This window comes from Arvicola amphibius, chromosome 7 (assembly GCF_903992535.2).
Source record: "Arvicola amphibius chromosome 7, mArvAmp1.2, whole genome shotgun sequence".
NCBI classification, from domain to species: domain Eukaryota; kingdom Metazoa; phylum Chordata; class Mammalia; order Rodentia; family Cricetidae; genus Arvicola; species Arvicola amphibius.
The window spans coordinates 59,669,908-59,687,418 of NC_052053.1; the positions used below are offsets into that span (position 1 = coordinate 59,669,908).

Here is a 17,511-nt window from a genome sequence, read left to right on the forward strand (position 1 = left end):
ACAGCTCTTAGATCTGTCCCCATTCTCCATTTTCCATATTTCTTTTTAACAACAAATACAGGAGAATTCTAGGGCTTGTAGATTCTTTAATATGTTGAGCATCTAGTTGCTCCTGTATGAACTGTTCTAAAGCCTGCAGTTTGTCTTCTGTTAAAGACCATTTTTTAACCCATATTGTTTTTTTTAGTTAAACATTTTAAAGGTAGGGTCTTTGGTACCTCTGATGGTTTGCTAGTTGCATTGTGTCCTTGTACTGCCTGAATGGCTAGTGACCATTTTTTACAGTATCTTAGAATATCCTTCACAGAAAAAAAATGAGTTTCTGGGACTACAGAATTGTTAATCTGGGTATTCCATTGCTGTAGCATGTCACAATCTCATAAATTCATTGTGATATTAGCCACATACAGCCTCAGCCTTCCTCTCTGTCCTTCTGTCCCTTTGCATTCAACCCATCTTGTACTTTGTTTCACTTGAGATAGGGTTCCAATTTCTAGGAATTGAACATCTGCCTCTTGAAGAGGTCAATTCAGATGCCAAAATATTGGAGTAATCATAGTGACATCTACACCCATCTCCATTATTCCCTCAATTGCAATGTCATTTATCAGCACACATAGCTTTGGTCTTTGATCATTTATAGAAGTCTGCCAAAATATATGTTTCCTATTTCCTAATGAAATTTTTGATTCATCCGCAATGTCTGTTTTAGCATCTAGAACAGTACGGTTTTTTATAGCAAGCACTGGATTTTTTTTTTAATTTTCCTAGTGAGACATGTCCTCCACAGTGACTGGGGATAACTGGACCATGTTTTATATGGGGACCTGTGAGAGGTACCCTCAAAGGAATTTTCTGGTGGTATTGGGTTACTTTGTCTGTCTTTTGTTGATCTATATTCATTGATCCAATATTGGCATTTGCCATATCTACTACATAATCCAGAAGGTTGAGACAGTTTCTGTGTAATTCTTTTGGGTTGGGCAGCTGGGAATGAACAAGCAGCCTCTGTCTACAATTTTGGTTCCATAAACCTCCCCCAAACATTAGAGAATATTGGCATTGCTCTTGTTTTCCCTCCAGAAGTGGATACAAAAATCCTATTGCTGAATTCCACATACTTGAGCTATAGGACACAGAGAAGTCAAGCTGGTACAAAGAGTTTTTAAATTATTACCACATGAATTTTGTGTGACAGAAAATATATCGACACATATATTTGGAACTATGCTCAAAGAATGTAACATGAAGGAGCCAGGCCTGATTGTTTGGGTTTCTGTCCTGCCCAGTACCCCACAGCTGGCAAGCCCCAAAGAAATAACACAGAGATCTCTTTAAGTTATAAAGCTGATTGGCCCATTAGCTCTAACCTCTCACCGGCAACTTTCACATCTTAATTAACCCATTTTTCTGATCTATGTTAGCCATGTGGCTCAGTACCTTTTTTCACTGGGGCAGATCACATCCTGCTGCTTTGGTGATCTGGGCAGGAGTGGGAGGAATCAACTTCTTCATTCCCAGAGTTCTCCTGTTCTCATTACATCATTTCTCTTTCCTGTCTGGTTTTCCCACCTTTACCTCCTGCCTGGCCAATCAACGTTTTATTTAAAACATGATTGACAGATTACAGACAATTCTCCTCACCAAAAGAATACTGTAGTTGCCGGGCGGTGGTGGCGCATGCCTTTAATCCCAGCACTCGGGAGGCAGAGGCAGGTGGATCTCTGTGAGTTCAAGGCCAGCCTGGTCTACAAGAGCTAGGTCCAGGACAGGCTCTAAAAAAAAAAAGCTGCAGAGAAACCCTGTCTCGAAAAACCAAAAAAAAAAAAAAAAAAGAATACTGTAGTGGTGTTTTGAACAGATATTGTTCCCCCACAGACTCATGTGTTTGAATGCTTGACCCATTAGGAGGCATGGTCTTGTTTTAGTAAGTGTGGCTTTGTTGGAGGAAGTGTATCACTGTGGAGGTGGGTTTTGAGGTCTCATATTTGCTCAAGATACAACCATTGTGAAGTCTACTGCACATTGCCCATGTTCCTGCCATGATGATAATGGATTAAACCTCTGAAACTGTAAGCCAATCCCAAATAAATGGTTTCCTTTATAAGAGTTGCCTTGGTCATGGTGTTTCTTCACAGCGATAGAACTCTAAGATAGCTGTCATGCATATCTTCTTGCATTCTACCCCCCAACACCAATCTCTTTGCTCAGTTGTCACTGCTATAGTTTGGTTTATGTCAATGTGATAAATGTCATGGCAAAAAGCAACATGAAGAGGAAAGGGTTTATTTCAATTTACATGTATAGTCCATCATCAAGGGAAGCCAGGTAAGAGAATAAAGAAATAGAAACCAGGGAGGAATGTTGCTTACTGATTTTTTCTCAGACTCATGCTCAGGTAACTTATTTAATAACCCAGACTCACCTGCCTAGGGATGGTAGCACCCACAGTTGACTGGGCCTTCCTACATTAATTAGCAGTCAAGCAAATCCTCTTATAGGCATGCCTTCAGTTCCTTCTGATGAAGGCAATTCTTTAGTTGAGGTATCTCCTTCCCAAGTGTGTCAAGTTGACAACCAAAATTATCTTTCACAGCGACACACATGAAACCACTTCTGAGTATTTCAAAAGTTAAAATCCTAGAAAGTATCAGATTGTAAAGAACTTTGCCAACAAGACAATACACAACAAACACATAAACATGTGGACATTAATGAATTTAGTAGTGTGTGGAGGGTATGTGTATTCATGCATGTATAGATGGGTGTGTATGTGTGTAACAATAATAATTATAGAAGATATTATGAATTCAAGACGAACTTGGAGTGATATGAGAGGACTTGGTGATGGGGGGGGGGGAAGGGGGAAGAAATGAAATATATCCACATATGAAATTCTCAGAATTTTTAATCTCAAAAATAAGAAAGAGCACTATGGTAGTGAAAGACAGGAACAGACACTTATTTATCTTATCATGTGTGGTGCTGACAAAATGCTATGGCAGTTACTTCATAACTACTGCTGAGCTATTGCAATGAGTGAAGAAAACATGCAGTCTGCATACACATTGTATGCACTAAGCCTGCCTGCTGTTCTTCCCATCTAATGCAGCTCAGCATACACTCGAATCCTCCTCTCTCAGCATGATAGAAAACCCACCACATAAGTCTCATTGTGGTTTGGTTTTAGATTGGTATTATGGATACTTGTTACAAGACAGAGCATTCCAACACTTGGCTTTCAAGCATTCTGTCAAACTACCAACACCCCTAAAAATCATTATTGACCCTTGTTTACAAGATAGGAATTGTTTGGGGGCAAATTTAATTTGAGAAACTTTAAAAAAATCAAAAGTATAATTGCTCACATTTTTACCAGCAGAATGTTTATAGTTAGTGATGGCAGCACACCAATGCTAATGAATGAAAATTTGCTAATTGGCTTTTCATCAAGCCCTTTAAAATAATTCATTTCGAACAGAAGATTTGGAATCATGCCCACATAGGATCTGACATTTGTTTTCTTATAGATTGTATTCCTTGGGCTGATTTGTTTTTCAGCCCCTTTTCAAACCTTGTTGTGAATCCTTAATAGCTAAGACTGAGTGCTTGTTTGTTTCCTTTTCACAGTATAGACAAAGGCATGCCCATAGTTTTATGATTGAGTTAATCTCATAATCGGATGGTTAGGTAACATTTGTTTCATGAAATGAGTTATTATTACAGGTTGGCAGTTTTGCTTGAGTATTACAACAGTAACATTTCCATGCTTTATTTTCCCAGTTCCGCTTTGCTGATAATCTGGACATTGAACTCACAACACTGGGGATCCTAGCATCCATCGTAAATGGAGCCACTGTTCCTTTAATGTCTCTGGTTTTAGGAGATCATTTTATTAATTTATTTTAGTGATCATTTTATTAATGGATGCCTACTACAAAATAACAGAAGTAAGTTCAAGATTTTTCTTTTACTGGAGACTCAAACACATTAAAGTAGTCAAAAATTGATCTTATAGATCATTATAAAACAATATTTGTATAATATGAACTTCAGTCTATATTATTTGATATTAAATAACCAAAGTCTGTATTAGTGCTCTTGAAAAAAACCACCAATAAGATGTGTGTCTGCAAAAATATGTAAAGGTGGTGGAAAGAAAGAGAAAAAGGGAAAGGAAGAGAGAGGAGAGAGGAGAGAAGGCAAGAGGAAGTGGGGGTAGAAAGGAACAAAAAAGGAAAAAAGAGGAGAGGGAATAAGAAGAGATAGAGGAGAAAAGGGGAGGGGAGGGAGAAAGAACTGCTTTATGGGACTATGGAAACATGCACCTACAGACACATGTGTGAATACACACACAAAATGTGTGTGCAAAAATGAGGGGGATACTGCAGGTGTTCAGGCGCTGAAGTGAACCTGCAAAGAGATGAGAATGAAAATCCAATTCATATTGATTTCATCATCCTGGATCAGTCTTTGGGGAATCTAATTCCAGATTGTTCTCATATTTGAAACAGAGTAAAACTTGGGGAAAAGTTTCCAGGCAACAATCATTCCAATTCCGGATACACAATAAAGTTTAGGTGTGACTAATTAGAAATTCCTTTAAAAAGTATATGTGACCAAGGGTGATGGGTTCTCTAGCTAAAGATAAAGGCCTAAGATGAGAGAGTCTGGGAGAAACATTATGGGGGATTTGAGTGAGGTCTGCCTCTATAGCAAAAAGTGAATGAGTTCTGGCACCACAGATAACAAAAAGGTCACCACATCATTAACAATATCCACTCCCAGTTCTCTGGGCAGGAAACAGGTATTTTATCTCTTCCATTGAGGAGGGGTCCCTGTGTGATTAACATTCCTGGTTTGCCTAGTGATCTGTGATCAAGAAGACATTTGTGCCCCATAACAAAGACATTTACATTTTATTGATATAAGCTAAATTTCTTTTGTTGTGAATATTGATTCATCAGTTCACTGAGTAGATATTTACTGATTGTTAATACTCAGTGAGGGAATGGTAAACCCAGCAGCCTAAGACTGTCTTCTGAGTAGTATTTATTTGGGTTGATGTATTCTATAATTGTCTTACTTGCTGTGGTGCTTTGAATGAGAATGGCCCCCATAGGCTTATATATTTGATTCCTTGGTTCCCTGTTGATGGAACTGTTTGAGAAGGTTTGGGAAGTGTGGTCTTGTTGGAGAAGGTGCTGTAGGGCCCGGGTCTGCCCTTGTTCCTGGGGCTCATCTTGAGGACAGTTTCTGGTCAGATGACTAAGCTTCCTGTTTGTTCCTGTGCTCCCTCTGCCCCCGCCTGGTGATTAGCTGTAGGGCATTGTTGACTCTATTGTTGGTATGGTAATTTCCCACGTGCCTGGGTGGAATTCCTTGGGCAGCTGTGGGGTATATAAGGATTTCCCCAAGGTTAAATAAACGGCATTCGGCTGATCTCCTTTCGAATGACACAGGTCTCTTCGTGTGTTCTTTCAATCTCCAGGCCCTTGCCCGACTTGCATAAGGTACAGTGGCGCACAAACTGTACTGAGGGGGTAACATGTAATCGGGTGTTACAATTGGAGGCCCCAGTGAGATCATCAGCAACTGCAGTCGGAGACCCATCTGCGAGATTGGGAAGTAGGGATCCCTGAGAGGTCACCCTCGGAAGGCTGGCCAGCAGGTAAGAAATTGAGTGGTGAGGGTGTATTGGTTATGGATGCAAGTAATTCTGTTCCAGTGTTAAGGGGCCAGTTAACAGGCCAGTTGTTAGGTCTTTTGGAGAAACAAGGCACCGGTATTAAAGTTGAGACAGCACAAGAGATCGTTAAGACTGTTTTAGAGTTTATTCCCTGGTTTTTACATGCAGGAGGTTTTAATATTACTGACTGGGAGCAGGTAAAGGCTGACCTTCAAAATGCACTGAAAGAGCGAGGGCCAGAAGAATTCCCCATAGCAATAATTTCGTTATGGCGCTTAGTCAGAGATGCTCTTCTCAGTGATGATGTTAAAGTAAGAGAGCAATTAGAGAATTTGAACAAAACCCTTGAGGAGATTCAGGAAGTAGAATCTGTGAGTTCTATTAAGAGTTTTGAGAAACAGGAAGTTAAGAGTATTAGAAGGGATATAGAACAGGAAGAAGAAATTTTAGAAAAGGAGATCGCACTGATAAAAAAGAAGTTAGAAAAAGAGGAAAGGAAGGAAGCAAACAGAGATGTCTCCATGAGACCTCTGCCGCAAAATACATTTCTTGACACTTCAAATCCTTATACCAGTGCTTCTGCCCCTATAGACTTAGAGGCAGAAATCTGAGAGATCCAAAACAGATTAAATAATCTAAGTAGAGAGAGGCAGATTTATTTTGTTGTGGAAACTATTGATCCACAAGAACAGAGGGTCAGGCAGCATAACCTCCTGGCCTTTAAGGATATTAAGCAGTTAAAAGAAGCAGTTATAGACTATGGAGCTCATGCTCCTTTCACTATAGCTTTATTGGAATCCTTTGCAGAACTCAACCTTACACCCAGTGACTGGAAGCAGCTTTGCAGGGCTTGTCTTTCAGGGGGAGATTATTTGTTATGGAGAGGTGAAATGCAGGAAAATTGCAAAAAGACCGCACGGAAAAATGCCGAGGCGAGTTTCCCCCAACATAACCTTGACATGTTAACTGGTGAAGGACAGTATGCTGGTTTAGCAGCACAGATTGCATATGATCCTGCAATTTATGCTCAGATCGCTGCCGCAGCTGTTAAAACTTGGAAAACTTTACCTAACAAAGGAACAGGAGATCAGCTTTCTAAGACCCTTCAAGGATCTTCAGAACCTTATTCTGAGTTTATTGACCACCTGCTACAGGTGGGGAGTCGCATTTTTGGGGATGTGGACTCAGCTATGCCAGTCATAAAGCAATTGGCCTATGAAAATGCTAATAGATTTTGCCAAGAGGTTTTATACCCCCATAGAAATGGAGATTTAAATGACTTTATCTGGTTATGCAGGGACATTGATAGCACTCATGTGAGGGGTCAGGTAATTGTTTCTGCCCTTAAGGAAGGTCAAGTGGAGCTAGGTCAAGGAATTGTATTCAATGCGGAAGGTCAGGACACATCAAAAGAAACTGCCCTGCGGGTAAAGGGGAAGTTAATCAGCCCAGAGGAAATCCAGGTATTTGCCCAAAATGTCAAAAGGGGGCTCATTGGGCCAACAACTGTCACTCTAAGACCAACAGTCAAGGAAATCTCATCCCTGTGTCAGGAAAAGGGAGGAGGGGCCTGCCCCAAGCTCCCAAAACACAAGTGTACGGGGCCATGAGCCGGCCAGCTGCTCCCATCAGATTCATTCCTCAAAGGAACGCCTCACAATCTACGACCTTGTTCGAGGCACCTCAGGAAGTGCAGGACTAGACCTCTGTACCTCCGCCCGGGCAGTATTGACCCCACAAATGGGTGTGCAGGCCTTGGGGACTGGAGTATTTGGTCCTATTCCAGAGGGTTCAGTAGGTATAGTCTTGGGTAGAAGTAGTTCTGTGCTTAAAGGAATTAAAATTTTACCAGTAATTATAGACTGTGATTATACTGGAGAAATTAAAATTATGATTAAAGCTGGGGTGGGAGTCCTTGTCATCCCTCAAGGAGCGAGAATAGCTCAACTAGTGCTTTTGCCCATGTTTCGCTCTACTAATCCATTCTTTAAACAAGAAGAAGGGGACAAGGGGTTTGGCTCCACAGGATTCCCTGGAGCTTTTTGGGTCTCTAATTTAGAGAATCGACCCACGCTTACTTTAACAGTCAATGGGAAAAGGTTCCAAGGCCTTCCAGATACAGGGGCTGATTCTTCTATGATTGCTAAAAAACACTGGCCTGCAGCCTGGCCTCTACAGCCAGCCCCCACGACTTTACAGGGGGTAGGAATGGCCAGTTTTCTAGAGTGCAGTACTCAGTATTTAAATTGGGAGGATGAAGAAGGCCATAAAGACATTTTTAAACCATTTGTCCTGGAACACCTTCCTCTTAATTTGTGGGGAAGAGATGTTTTGCAATCTATGGGAGCAATTCTGACCACTGAACCTGTGCAGCGCATGCTATCTAACCAGGGCTTTGTCCTTGGTCGGGGTTTGGGCAAAAATCTACAGGGAGATATATAGATTTTAGCGGACAAGAAAATAATACAACAGTTACCTGGACAGCGTGCAGGGTTAGGAAATTTTTCCTAGGGGCCATTGCAGAGCAGCCAGAAAGCATTCCCATAAAATGGAAAACTGAAAAACCTGTATGGATAGAGCAATGGCCCCTAAGTAAGGAGAAATTACAGGCTGCTCATACTCTGGTCCAGGAAAAGCTAGAGGCAGGATGCATAGTGCCATCCACTTCTCCCTGAAATACTCCTATCTTTGTTATTAAGAAAAAGTCTGGTAAATGGAGGCTGCAGCAAGATCTTAGAGCAGTAAACGATTGTATGGAAATTATGGGGACATCTCAACCTGGGTTGCCTCAGCCTGTGGGTATACCATCTTTTAGTTATTGACCTAAAGGATTGTTTTTTCAGAATTCCTTTGCATTCCTTTGATAAATTTGCTTTCAGTGTACCATCTATAAATTTCAAAGAACCATACAGGCACTACCAATGGGTAACTTTGCCCCAGGGCATGTCCAATAGTCCTGTTATTTGCCAAATGTTTGTGGCCCAGGTTATTGCCCCAATAAGGTATAAATATTCTCAATTGTATGTAACTCACTATATGGATGGCATCCTATTAGCTGGACAGGACACAGAGATAGTCCTTGAGGCTTTTGCTGATTTGCAAGAATGCTTAGCATGTGCTGGGTTAATAATTGCTTATGAAAAGGTACAACAACAGTTTCCATATCAATACTTGGGGCATCAGCTGTTGCAGACAGGAGTAAAACCACAGAAAGTTACTCTTTGCTTAGATAAACTACAAACTTTGAATGACTTTCAAAAATTGCTTGGAGACTTCAATTGGGTCCGGCCCAGTCTGGGAATTCCTACTGGAGACTTAAAACCACTTTTTGACATTCTGCAGAGGAATCCAGACCCAACCTCCTTTCATGAGTTGACACCTCAGGCAAGGAAATGTATTACTTTAGCTTGCCTCTGCTCATACTCATTATATTGACTATAGTCAGCCATTGCTATTGATAATTTTTCCCTCTCAGCATAGTCCTACTGGAGTTTTTTGGCAGCAAGGACCCATCCTATGGGTACATGAGCACGTGTCATCTGTAAAAATTGTTATCTCGTACCCATCAGCTGTGCTATGTGTTATTCAGAAAGGGTATAAACTTAGTTTGCAAACCCTTTGGAATGTTACCTGATAAGGTTATTACATCATATACCCAGGCAGAAATAACGTAGTTACAAAATTTTGCTGGAGACTGGACCTTGTTTTTATGTACTAATCCCTGAAAGTTTGATAATCATTATCCTTCTGATAAGTTGGTCACCTTTTTCAAAAATCATCCAGTATGTTTCCCTAAAGTTATTTCTTTACAGCCTCTGGCAGGGGCTCGAAATGTGTTTACTGATGGATCTTCCAGAGGGAGAGCTGTGGTAACCTCCCCTCCTGATTTTGATATTCAGCCTGTTGATACTAAATCTGCTCAGGTGGCTGAATTGATCGCTGTACAAATGGCCTTAGAGAAATATGCTGATATTCCATTTAACCTTTTTACTGATAGTCGATATATAAGCAAAATTCTTGCACCTTTGGAAACTGCAGCTTATATTGCCTCTGTATCTCAAGTCCAGACGCAGTTATTGGTTATTCAAACCTTGCTTTGGGCCCCGATCTGTTCCCATTTACGTAGGGCATTTACAGGCTCATACTGACCTCCCTGGTCCCTTGAGCAAGGGGAATGCATTGGCTGATCAGCTTACCCGCCAAATTTATGCGGTTAGTCTAGAATCTTATGAAGCTGCGGAAAAAGCTCATAATCATTTTCATCTCAATGCTGGGTCGTTAAGATTTCATTTTAAGCCACTGGCATTGTTAAAAAATGTTCTCTGTGTACAGAACTTTTAACTGTTCCCCATTTCGGAGTTAATCCTCATGGGCTTGCTCCTAATCATTTATGGCAAATGGATGTTACCCATGTTCCTTCTTTTGGGTGTTTGCAATATGTTCACGTAACCGTGGATACATATTCTCATCTTATTTTTGCCTCAGCTCATACAGGAGAAAAATTACGTGATGTTAAAAGTCACTGTCTCCAGGCTTTTGCCTACATGAGAGTTCCAAAAACTGTAAAAACTGATAATGGGCCAGCCTACACCAGCACTGGCTTTGCTAAATTTTGTTCTGAGTTCTTCATTTCTCATAAAACGGGAATACCTTATAATCCTCAAGGACAAACTATAATGGAATGAGTGCATCGTACGCTCAAAGCCTATTTGCATAAAACAAAAAAGGGGGAATATGGTTCCACCCCCAGAGACCATTTGTCTTTTATTTTATACATTTTAAACTTTTTGACTGTTGATGCTCAATCTCATACCACTGCTGACCAGCACTGGTGGCCAGATTCTTCTGGGATGCCTCATGTTAAATGGAAGAATCTAGCAGATGGCACCTGGTATGGTCCAGATCCTGTATTAGTGTGGGGAAGAGGGGCTGTTTGTGTTTTCCCACAAAATGCTGACAACCCAATATGGGTACCTGAGCATCTGGTGCATGCTGTGGATTTTCCTGTCCAGAAGCCTGAAGACAGGACAGAGCCAAGAGATCAAGTAGATACTGGCTTGTCAACTGAAGAGTTGCTGGGATCCTGAGGAGCTAGCTATGGTGGTCCGAATGCTAAGGACCTATCTACCCATCCCATGATAATGCAGCCATTGCTGTCACTACCAGAGCAGTTAGAGCTGCTGGATTTTCCATTAGTCCAGTCAGTTGCTTCTGCTTGCACAATGGATACTCTCTCAGGGCAGGTTGCAAATTCCTTGGCCATTCAAATTGAGCTAATTTAAAAAATGAATATTGCAGTTAATTTTGCTATTGGTTGTGGTTAAAAGTCCACTGCTAGGTTACAGTAAAGGCTTATTGCTGTTATTCACGGACACTGGAATATACAATTCACTAATTGGCTCTTGAGATTATTCTAGTTTACTATACCAGGGTTCCTTTCACCAACACTGAGACCGACTCCAATTTGGGCGAATTTATTAAGGTTTGAGCAGGCACAAGTCTCCCTAGGAGTGCTTATATGTGCTGGAGCATCATCTTCATGGTTTCATGGTGCCAGAGCCAAAGGCAAGCTCAGGTCAATGTTGCCACGTGGCAAGTCCTCTTAGCAATTGCCCCAGAGAATCTTTCAGCACATATCTGGCTGAACTCGGTGATGGGTGACTAGTGAGCCAATGATGGGAAAGATTTTTGGGGGGCTGCCCCAACTTAAGACAGGAAATGTGTTTTGACCTGGATGCTTTCCCATGACAGGAAAGGGGTATTGCCTGATGTCCAATGCCACCCAAGACAGGCCTAGTCATAATTTATATAAAAGGGGGACCTGTAGGGCCTGGGTCTGCCCTTGTTCCTGGGGCTCATCTTGAGGACAGTTTCTGGTCAGATGACTAAGCTTCCTGATTGTTCCTGTACTCCCTCTGCCCCGCCTGGTGATTGGCTGTAGGGCATTGTTGACTCTATTGTTGGTATGGTAATTTCCCACCTGCCTGGGTGGAATTCCTTGGGCAGCTGTGGGGTATAAAAGGATTTCCCCAAGGTTAAATAAACAGCATTCGGCTGAACTCCTTTTGAATGACCCAGGTCTCTTTGTGTGTTCTTTCAATCTCCAGGCCCTTGCCCGACTTGCATAAGGTACAGTGGTGCAGGAACTGTACCGAGGGGGTAACATATAATCAGGTGTTACAGGTGTGTTATTGGAGGTATGCTTTGATGGTTCAGTTATCTATGCCACTCCCAGTTAGCTTGCTCTCTCTCTCTCCCTCCTGCCCTCTCTCCTCCTCCTTCTCACACCCCCCACTCTTTCTCGCTTTCTACCCCATGCTTGTGAATCTGATGTGAGTTCTCAGCTACTGCTCCAGGACTAGCCTGCTTGCCTGGTGCCACATTCCCCAACATGGTGACCATTGACTCTAATCCTCTGGAACCATTAATTTCAAACTAAATGTTTTCTTTTATAAGTTGCCTTAGTAATGGTGTCTTATAACAAAAAGACACTTGCTTTAGGTAGGAACATGTAGCCCATGTGTAACAGATATTGTTGTGCTGTAATTTTTTTTTTCTTGGTTTTTCGAGACAGGGTTTCCCTGTAGTTTCTAGAGCCTGTCCTGGATCTAGCTCTTGTAGACCAGGCTGGTCTCGAACTCAGAGGTCCACCTGCCTCTGCCTCCCGAGTGCTGGGATTAAAGGCGTGCGCCACCACCACCCGGCTGTTGTACTGTAATTTTATCAGTGCAGTATACTATCATTTTTTTCAGTGCAGCAAAATACTTTAGATAAGTTTTTTGGGATAATATTTTTATATTATATATTACTAAAGAGTTGTTTGTGGTCTGGAAAAGTAGATCAGTGGTTAAGAGCACTTGCTATTTTTTCAGAGGATGTGGGTTCTGTTCCTAGCACATCACAGTTTCAAGGGATCTGATGCAGTCTTCTGATTTCCATGGATACCCGGTACACATACATGTAAGCAATACATTTATATACATTAAATAAATCTTTTAAAAGAAGTAGAAATATAAGGCATAGTCTTTGAACGTTTTACCAACAGCTTTGCTAATTATTAATGCTTATTTTCTAGAGAATAATAAAGGAAGGCTATTTATTTGCAACAAACAAAATAAAAATGGTAACTACCATTGATTAACTGTTCCTTTTATTGCAAACATCATACTTTTGCTTAGACTACTTATATTAATGTAATCTCAAAATTGAAATTGCACTATTTCTATTGTAGAAGCAGTGTTGATTATCGTTAGCAGTCGGGTTAAATCTAATTTAATATTTCTACTAGGATTATTTTCATTCCTTCTACATTAATTATGATTTTTTGAAATGGGCTAGTTAAAATTATGTATCTCAATTCCATAAATGGAATGATGGGGAATGACTATTTGCATATTAATAAATTCAGACATTATTATATGGGATATAACAGATAAAGGATTTTGAAGTTTCCAGTTTTTTTTCCCAAATGTTTACCACAACGATTTATTTTAAAAAAACTGTAATGTAGGGTAGTGATTATGACTTTGTGTTGTTGGCTAAATCAGAACTTGGATGTTGCTAATAATGGTAGATGCTATTTTTCCAGAAGATACACACACACACACACACACACACACACACACACACACACACACAAATTGCATCAAAGACTGCTAAACAAAGCATTGTTTGAAATGTTTTGGTTTTTTTGTTTTGGGGTTTTTTTTGCTTATTTTTTGGTTTTGATTTTTTGGTATGGGAGTGGGATTTGGTTTTGGGGGATTTTGGTTTGGTTTGGTTTGGTTTGGTTTGGTTTTTGGTTTTTGGTTTGTTTTGGGGGCTTTTTGGGGGGGTTGGTTTATAGTTTTTGAAGACAGAGTTTCTCTGCATTGTTTTTCTGTGTTTTGGAACTCACCCTGTAGACCAGACTGGCCTCAAACTCACAGAGATCCGCCTGTCTCTCACTTCTGAGTGCTGGAATTAAAGGCATGCACCACCACTGCCTGGTTGTTTGAAACGGTTTTATTATGTGGTTCTCTTAGTTATAACCCAATTGTTAGGAATATTTTCCTAATGCTTGCTCTCCACCAATGCAAAATCTCAGTCAAGCCAAATCAAAACAAGCCAAATTAAGAGATATCCAGGTTTAATGGGAGTTCTGTACTCTCTGGTGGTCCCCGAGGGGAGACTGGGAAACGGCACAAAACAACCATTGGAAGGATAAAAAGGAGACCACATGTTCCTCTTTTGGGGGGTTCACTTAAATATTCTTGGGCATGGTCCTGACCTTCACCCCCCTGGGAGGGGTCAGAACCTGACCTGCTGGGATTTGGAGTCCAGAGTGCTTACTCTCAGGGTCAGGGGGCTGGATAGATGCAAGGGGTTGGGGCCTAAGCTCCCAACTTAACACCAATATATTTCAAAGAGATTTGTGTCCATTTTTTGCCATGACAACTCTCTCTGGGACATGTTGAATTTAATTCTAAAAAGCATAACCATGGGCAGGAAGTGGGATGCTGTGAACCTGCTGGCAGACAGTGAATTAGTAAATGTTCTCCTAGAGGAGAACTTTCTGTGAGCACCCAAGTCAGTGCTCTCTCTTATTTATCATTTTGGGAAAATAGTTCTTGACAGAAGAGACAGCTCTTGCAAGTTCTCCTTTAAAAACATGGGCAGCAAAGAATCATGAAACCAGGGACAAGAACTTCATTTTCTATAAAAGCAAGCAAACAAACAAAAATTGTGTATTTGGTTCAGAGGAATGTTCATGAAACATAATAGCTAATTGTTAATTTCCTTTATAATTAAAAAGAGAAAACCTTTTTTTTTTGCAGCAAACTATCAGAACTGCTCTCAGTCTCCAGAGAAGGTAAATGAAGATATCATTATGTAAGTCCAGATGAAGAATTATGTTCCTACTTCTTGCTTGCTACTTTATCAGTCAATATCTATAAGAAAAAAACTGGAAACGTTAATCATTCATATTTGACAAAAGTGGTTAATGTAACCATGCTTTTCTCTCATCCCATATATAGAATGGTGAGTACATAATTTTCCCATATACTTAAAGGGTACGAGTCTGGGGAGATGGCTCCTTCAGTAAGGTGCTTTCTGTGTAAGTGGAACTGAGTTCAGGCCCCCACCACTCTCTCTAAAGTCAGGCATGAGGGAGACAGACAGATTCTTGAAGCTCATTAGCAAGACAGTATAGGCAAGTCAGCTAGCTCCTTGTTCGGTAAAATACCCTGGACAAATAAAGTTGACCTTTGGCCTCTGTATGTGAAAGCACACACATGTGAGAACATAAATATACTTTACAAATACAAAAGAATGAAAAATAAAAAGTATGTCATCATATTCTCTGAGTTTTATGGCAAAACTATCATCAACAGAAAAATAAGGATCTGTGTTTTTATTGCCAGTTTTACCCCTAGAACTGCAGTACCCCAATACCTCTGTTAAAGGATAAAGGATTTATTTTTCCTCTCCTAAAAAATTATTTTTAATTGTTATAGAAAAATGCAATTTAAATATATTTTAGAATTTGAAAAGATGAGCTAGCAATACAATTTCCTAGAAGAACTTAAATTGTGTAAGGCCTTGGGTTTGAGGCTCAGCATCACAAAAAGAAAAACAAAGGAAGGTGTTAGAAGGAAGCACGGTGGAAGATGAATCGAGGGAAACAGTGAAGTGAGTATTTCTTAAAATAAAGTTTAATTGAGACTAAGTTGTATCCAGATTAACAATCACAAAGTCTGAATAATAGAAAGCCATAAAGGCATTCTGTTTCATAAATCTGAGGTGACAGTAAGCTTGACTTTACTCACCACCACATGCAGAGTTAGTGTTTCTCTTTCCTGGGTTTCTTCACAGGATTTCTATACTTAATCACTAAGCTTTTCAAAATCTGTAAACAGACCAGAACGACACCTAGTATTTTCTCTGGCCCTTGACTGTTCATTTATTTGTTGTTTAAAATGGTCTGTATAACTGGGACTTAGAACTCTCCATGTAGCTCAGAGTAGCTTTGAACTCATGGTCATCCTTCTTTAAGGTCTATCTAAGGGTACAGTCCTGAGACTGTGCCACCATGCACTATCAATATGTTAAGCACAGCCTCGTGTGTCTCCATAGATACAAACTAATTGAAGTCAAATAAATTCTAAATTCACTTCCTCCTTCTCCATTTTTTCTAAGGACTCAGTGTGTGTATGTGTCTGTGGGTGCTCCTGTTGACTCATGTTCTGTGAAGTACACATTTCTTAAACTGTAGCATGGTTTCATGATTGAGCTGAAAGAGCTCTGTACAAATTCTGAATACACATTCTTTCCCAGATAAAGACAATTGTTTTTTCCCACTACGTTTTCATTTTCTTAAAGACTTACTGTGAAACAGAAAAGTTTTACATTTTGATGAATATCAGTTTATTGAGTATTTTTTTTTATAAACTGTGCTTCAGAACTTTAGAATTCTTTGAGAAACCCAGAATTACTGCTTTTCCTGTAGATGTTTGCATGGTTTATCCCTTACCTGAAGACCTGTCTTTCAGTTTGACTTACTTTGTGGCTAAAGAAGGGTTCACCCTCATCTTTCTCAAACGTTGTCCCCACATATTTTTAAAAACATGGCTATACTTTCTCACCCACACAACTTGTTACTTTTGCTAAAAGCCAACTATCTGTAACTGTAAGGATAAATTTCTAACCTCTAAAATGTTGTAATTATCAATATATTTGTCTTTACACTAGCACCATACAGTGTTCTTCTTTACTATAGAATTATTTAAATTAATAAATAAAATCAGAAATTAAGGTCCAGAACAACTTCTTTTTAAAAAATTATCCTGGATCTTCTGAGTCCTACAAACATTTTAAAATGTCATTGTCATTTTTTAAAGGAAACTATTAATATTTTTGTTTGGTTTTTGACACAGGGTCTGTCTGACTATGTATCCCTGGTCAGCATAAAAATTTCTGTGTGCACTAAGCTGGCCTCCCTGAAATCTACCTGCCTATGCTTCCTGATGGTATTGAAGGTCTGTAGCACCACTCCACAAGATGCCACTTCGGCTTGATGCTTAAGACTGCTTATCAACAGCAAAGACAGAAACAGAAGCACAAAAAATGAGACCCGCAGAATGGTAGGGTTTTGTTCAGAAAGCTAACTAAGATGACAGAGTAGCCTCAGTTGGGAATGCTGCATCACTTTGGAGATAAAAACAAAGTTTATTACTAGACAAATCTGTAAACCAAATCTTCAATGGACACCAGTCTTATTTTATTATTTAGTTCTACTAAGTGCTTAGCTCCATTGACTTCCAACCACTTACTTTCTTTGTAGGCTCTTTCTCTTTGGGCTAAACGCCACCTGTCTGCAGAATTTCTGAGCTCAGGCCTTGTCCCTCTTTTCTTAACCTATAGTTTAATATTTGTCTCCCAGAGTTATTTTGCTCAGGTTGTTTGTTGGAATTCTGCCTGGAAGCTCTGGCTTCCAAATTCCATCTCCAGCCTTCTCCAGTCCTAGAGTCTTTAGACTCCCATTTCAGGACATTGAATATGTCCAAACCAGAACTCTTGATAATACCTGAAAATCTGTCTTATTCTATGAATGGCACTCTACTGACTACACTGCTCAACCTTAAGCATACTATCATCTGTGCCAGCTCTTTTAACTCATGCTTACACACCAGTTACTCCCTTCAAGTACACCTGAACCTTTCTTTTGTGTCCTACCTTCCCCAGAATGTCAGTATCTGTACTGCACATGAGTACAGCTCTCGAACCTCACACAGTAATTCCCTCTAAGTGCTTATTAAATAACCCTGTTTCTTACCTATCCT

General features: G+C 40.2%; 1 protein-coding gene across 1 annotated transcript in view; it reads left to right on the forward strand.

Annotated features, from left to right (window-relative positions):
• Positions 1-2,503: 2,503 nt before the first annotated feature.
• Abcb5 (ATP binding cassette subfamily B member 5) overlaps positions 2,504-17,511 on the forward strand; it is a 104,888-nt gene continuing 89,880 nt past the window's right edge. Inside the window, 4 exon segments of the mRNA XM_042055397.1 lie at positions 2,504-2,545; positions 3,784-3,888; positions 3,890-3,950; positions 14,506-14,560. Coding sequence (XP_041911331.1) covers positions 2,504-2,545; positions 3,784-3,888; positions 3,890-3,950; positions 14,506-14,560 — 263 coding nt within the window.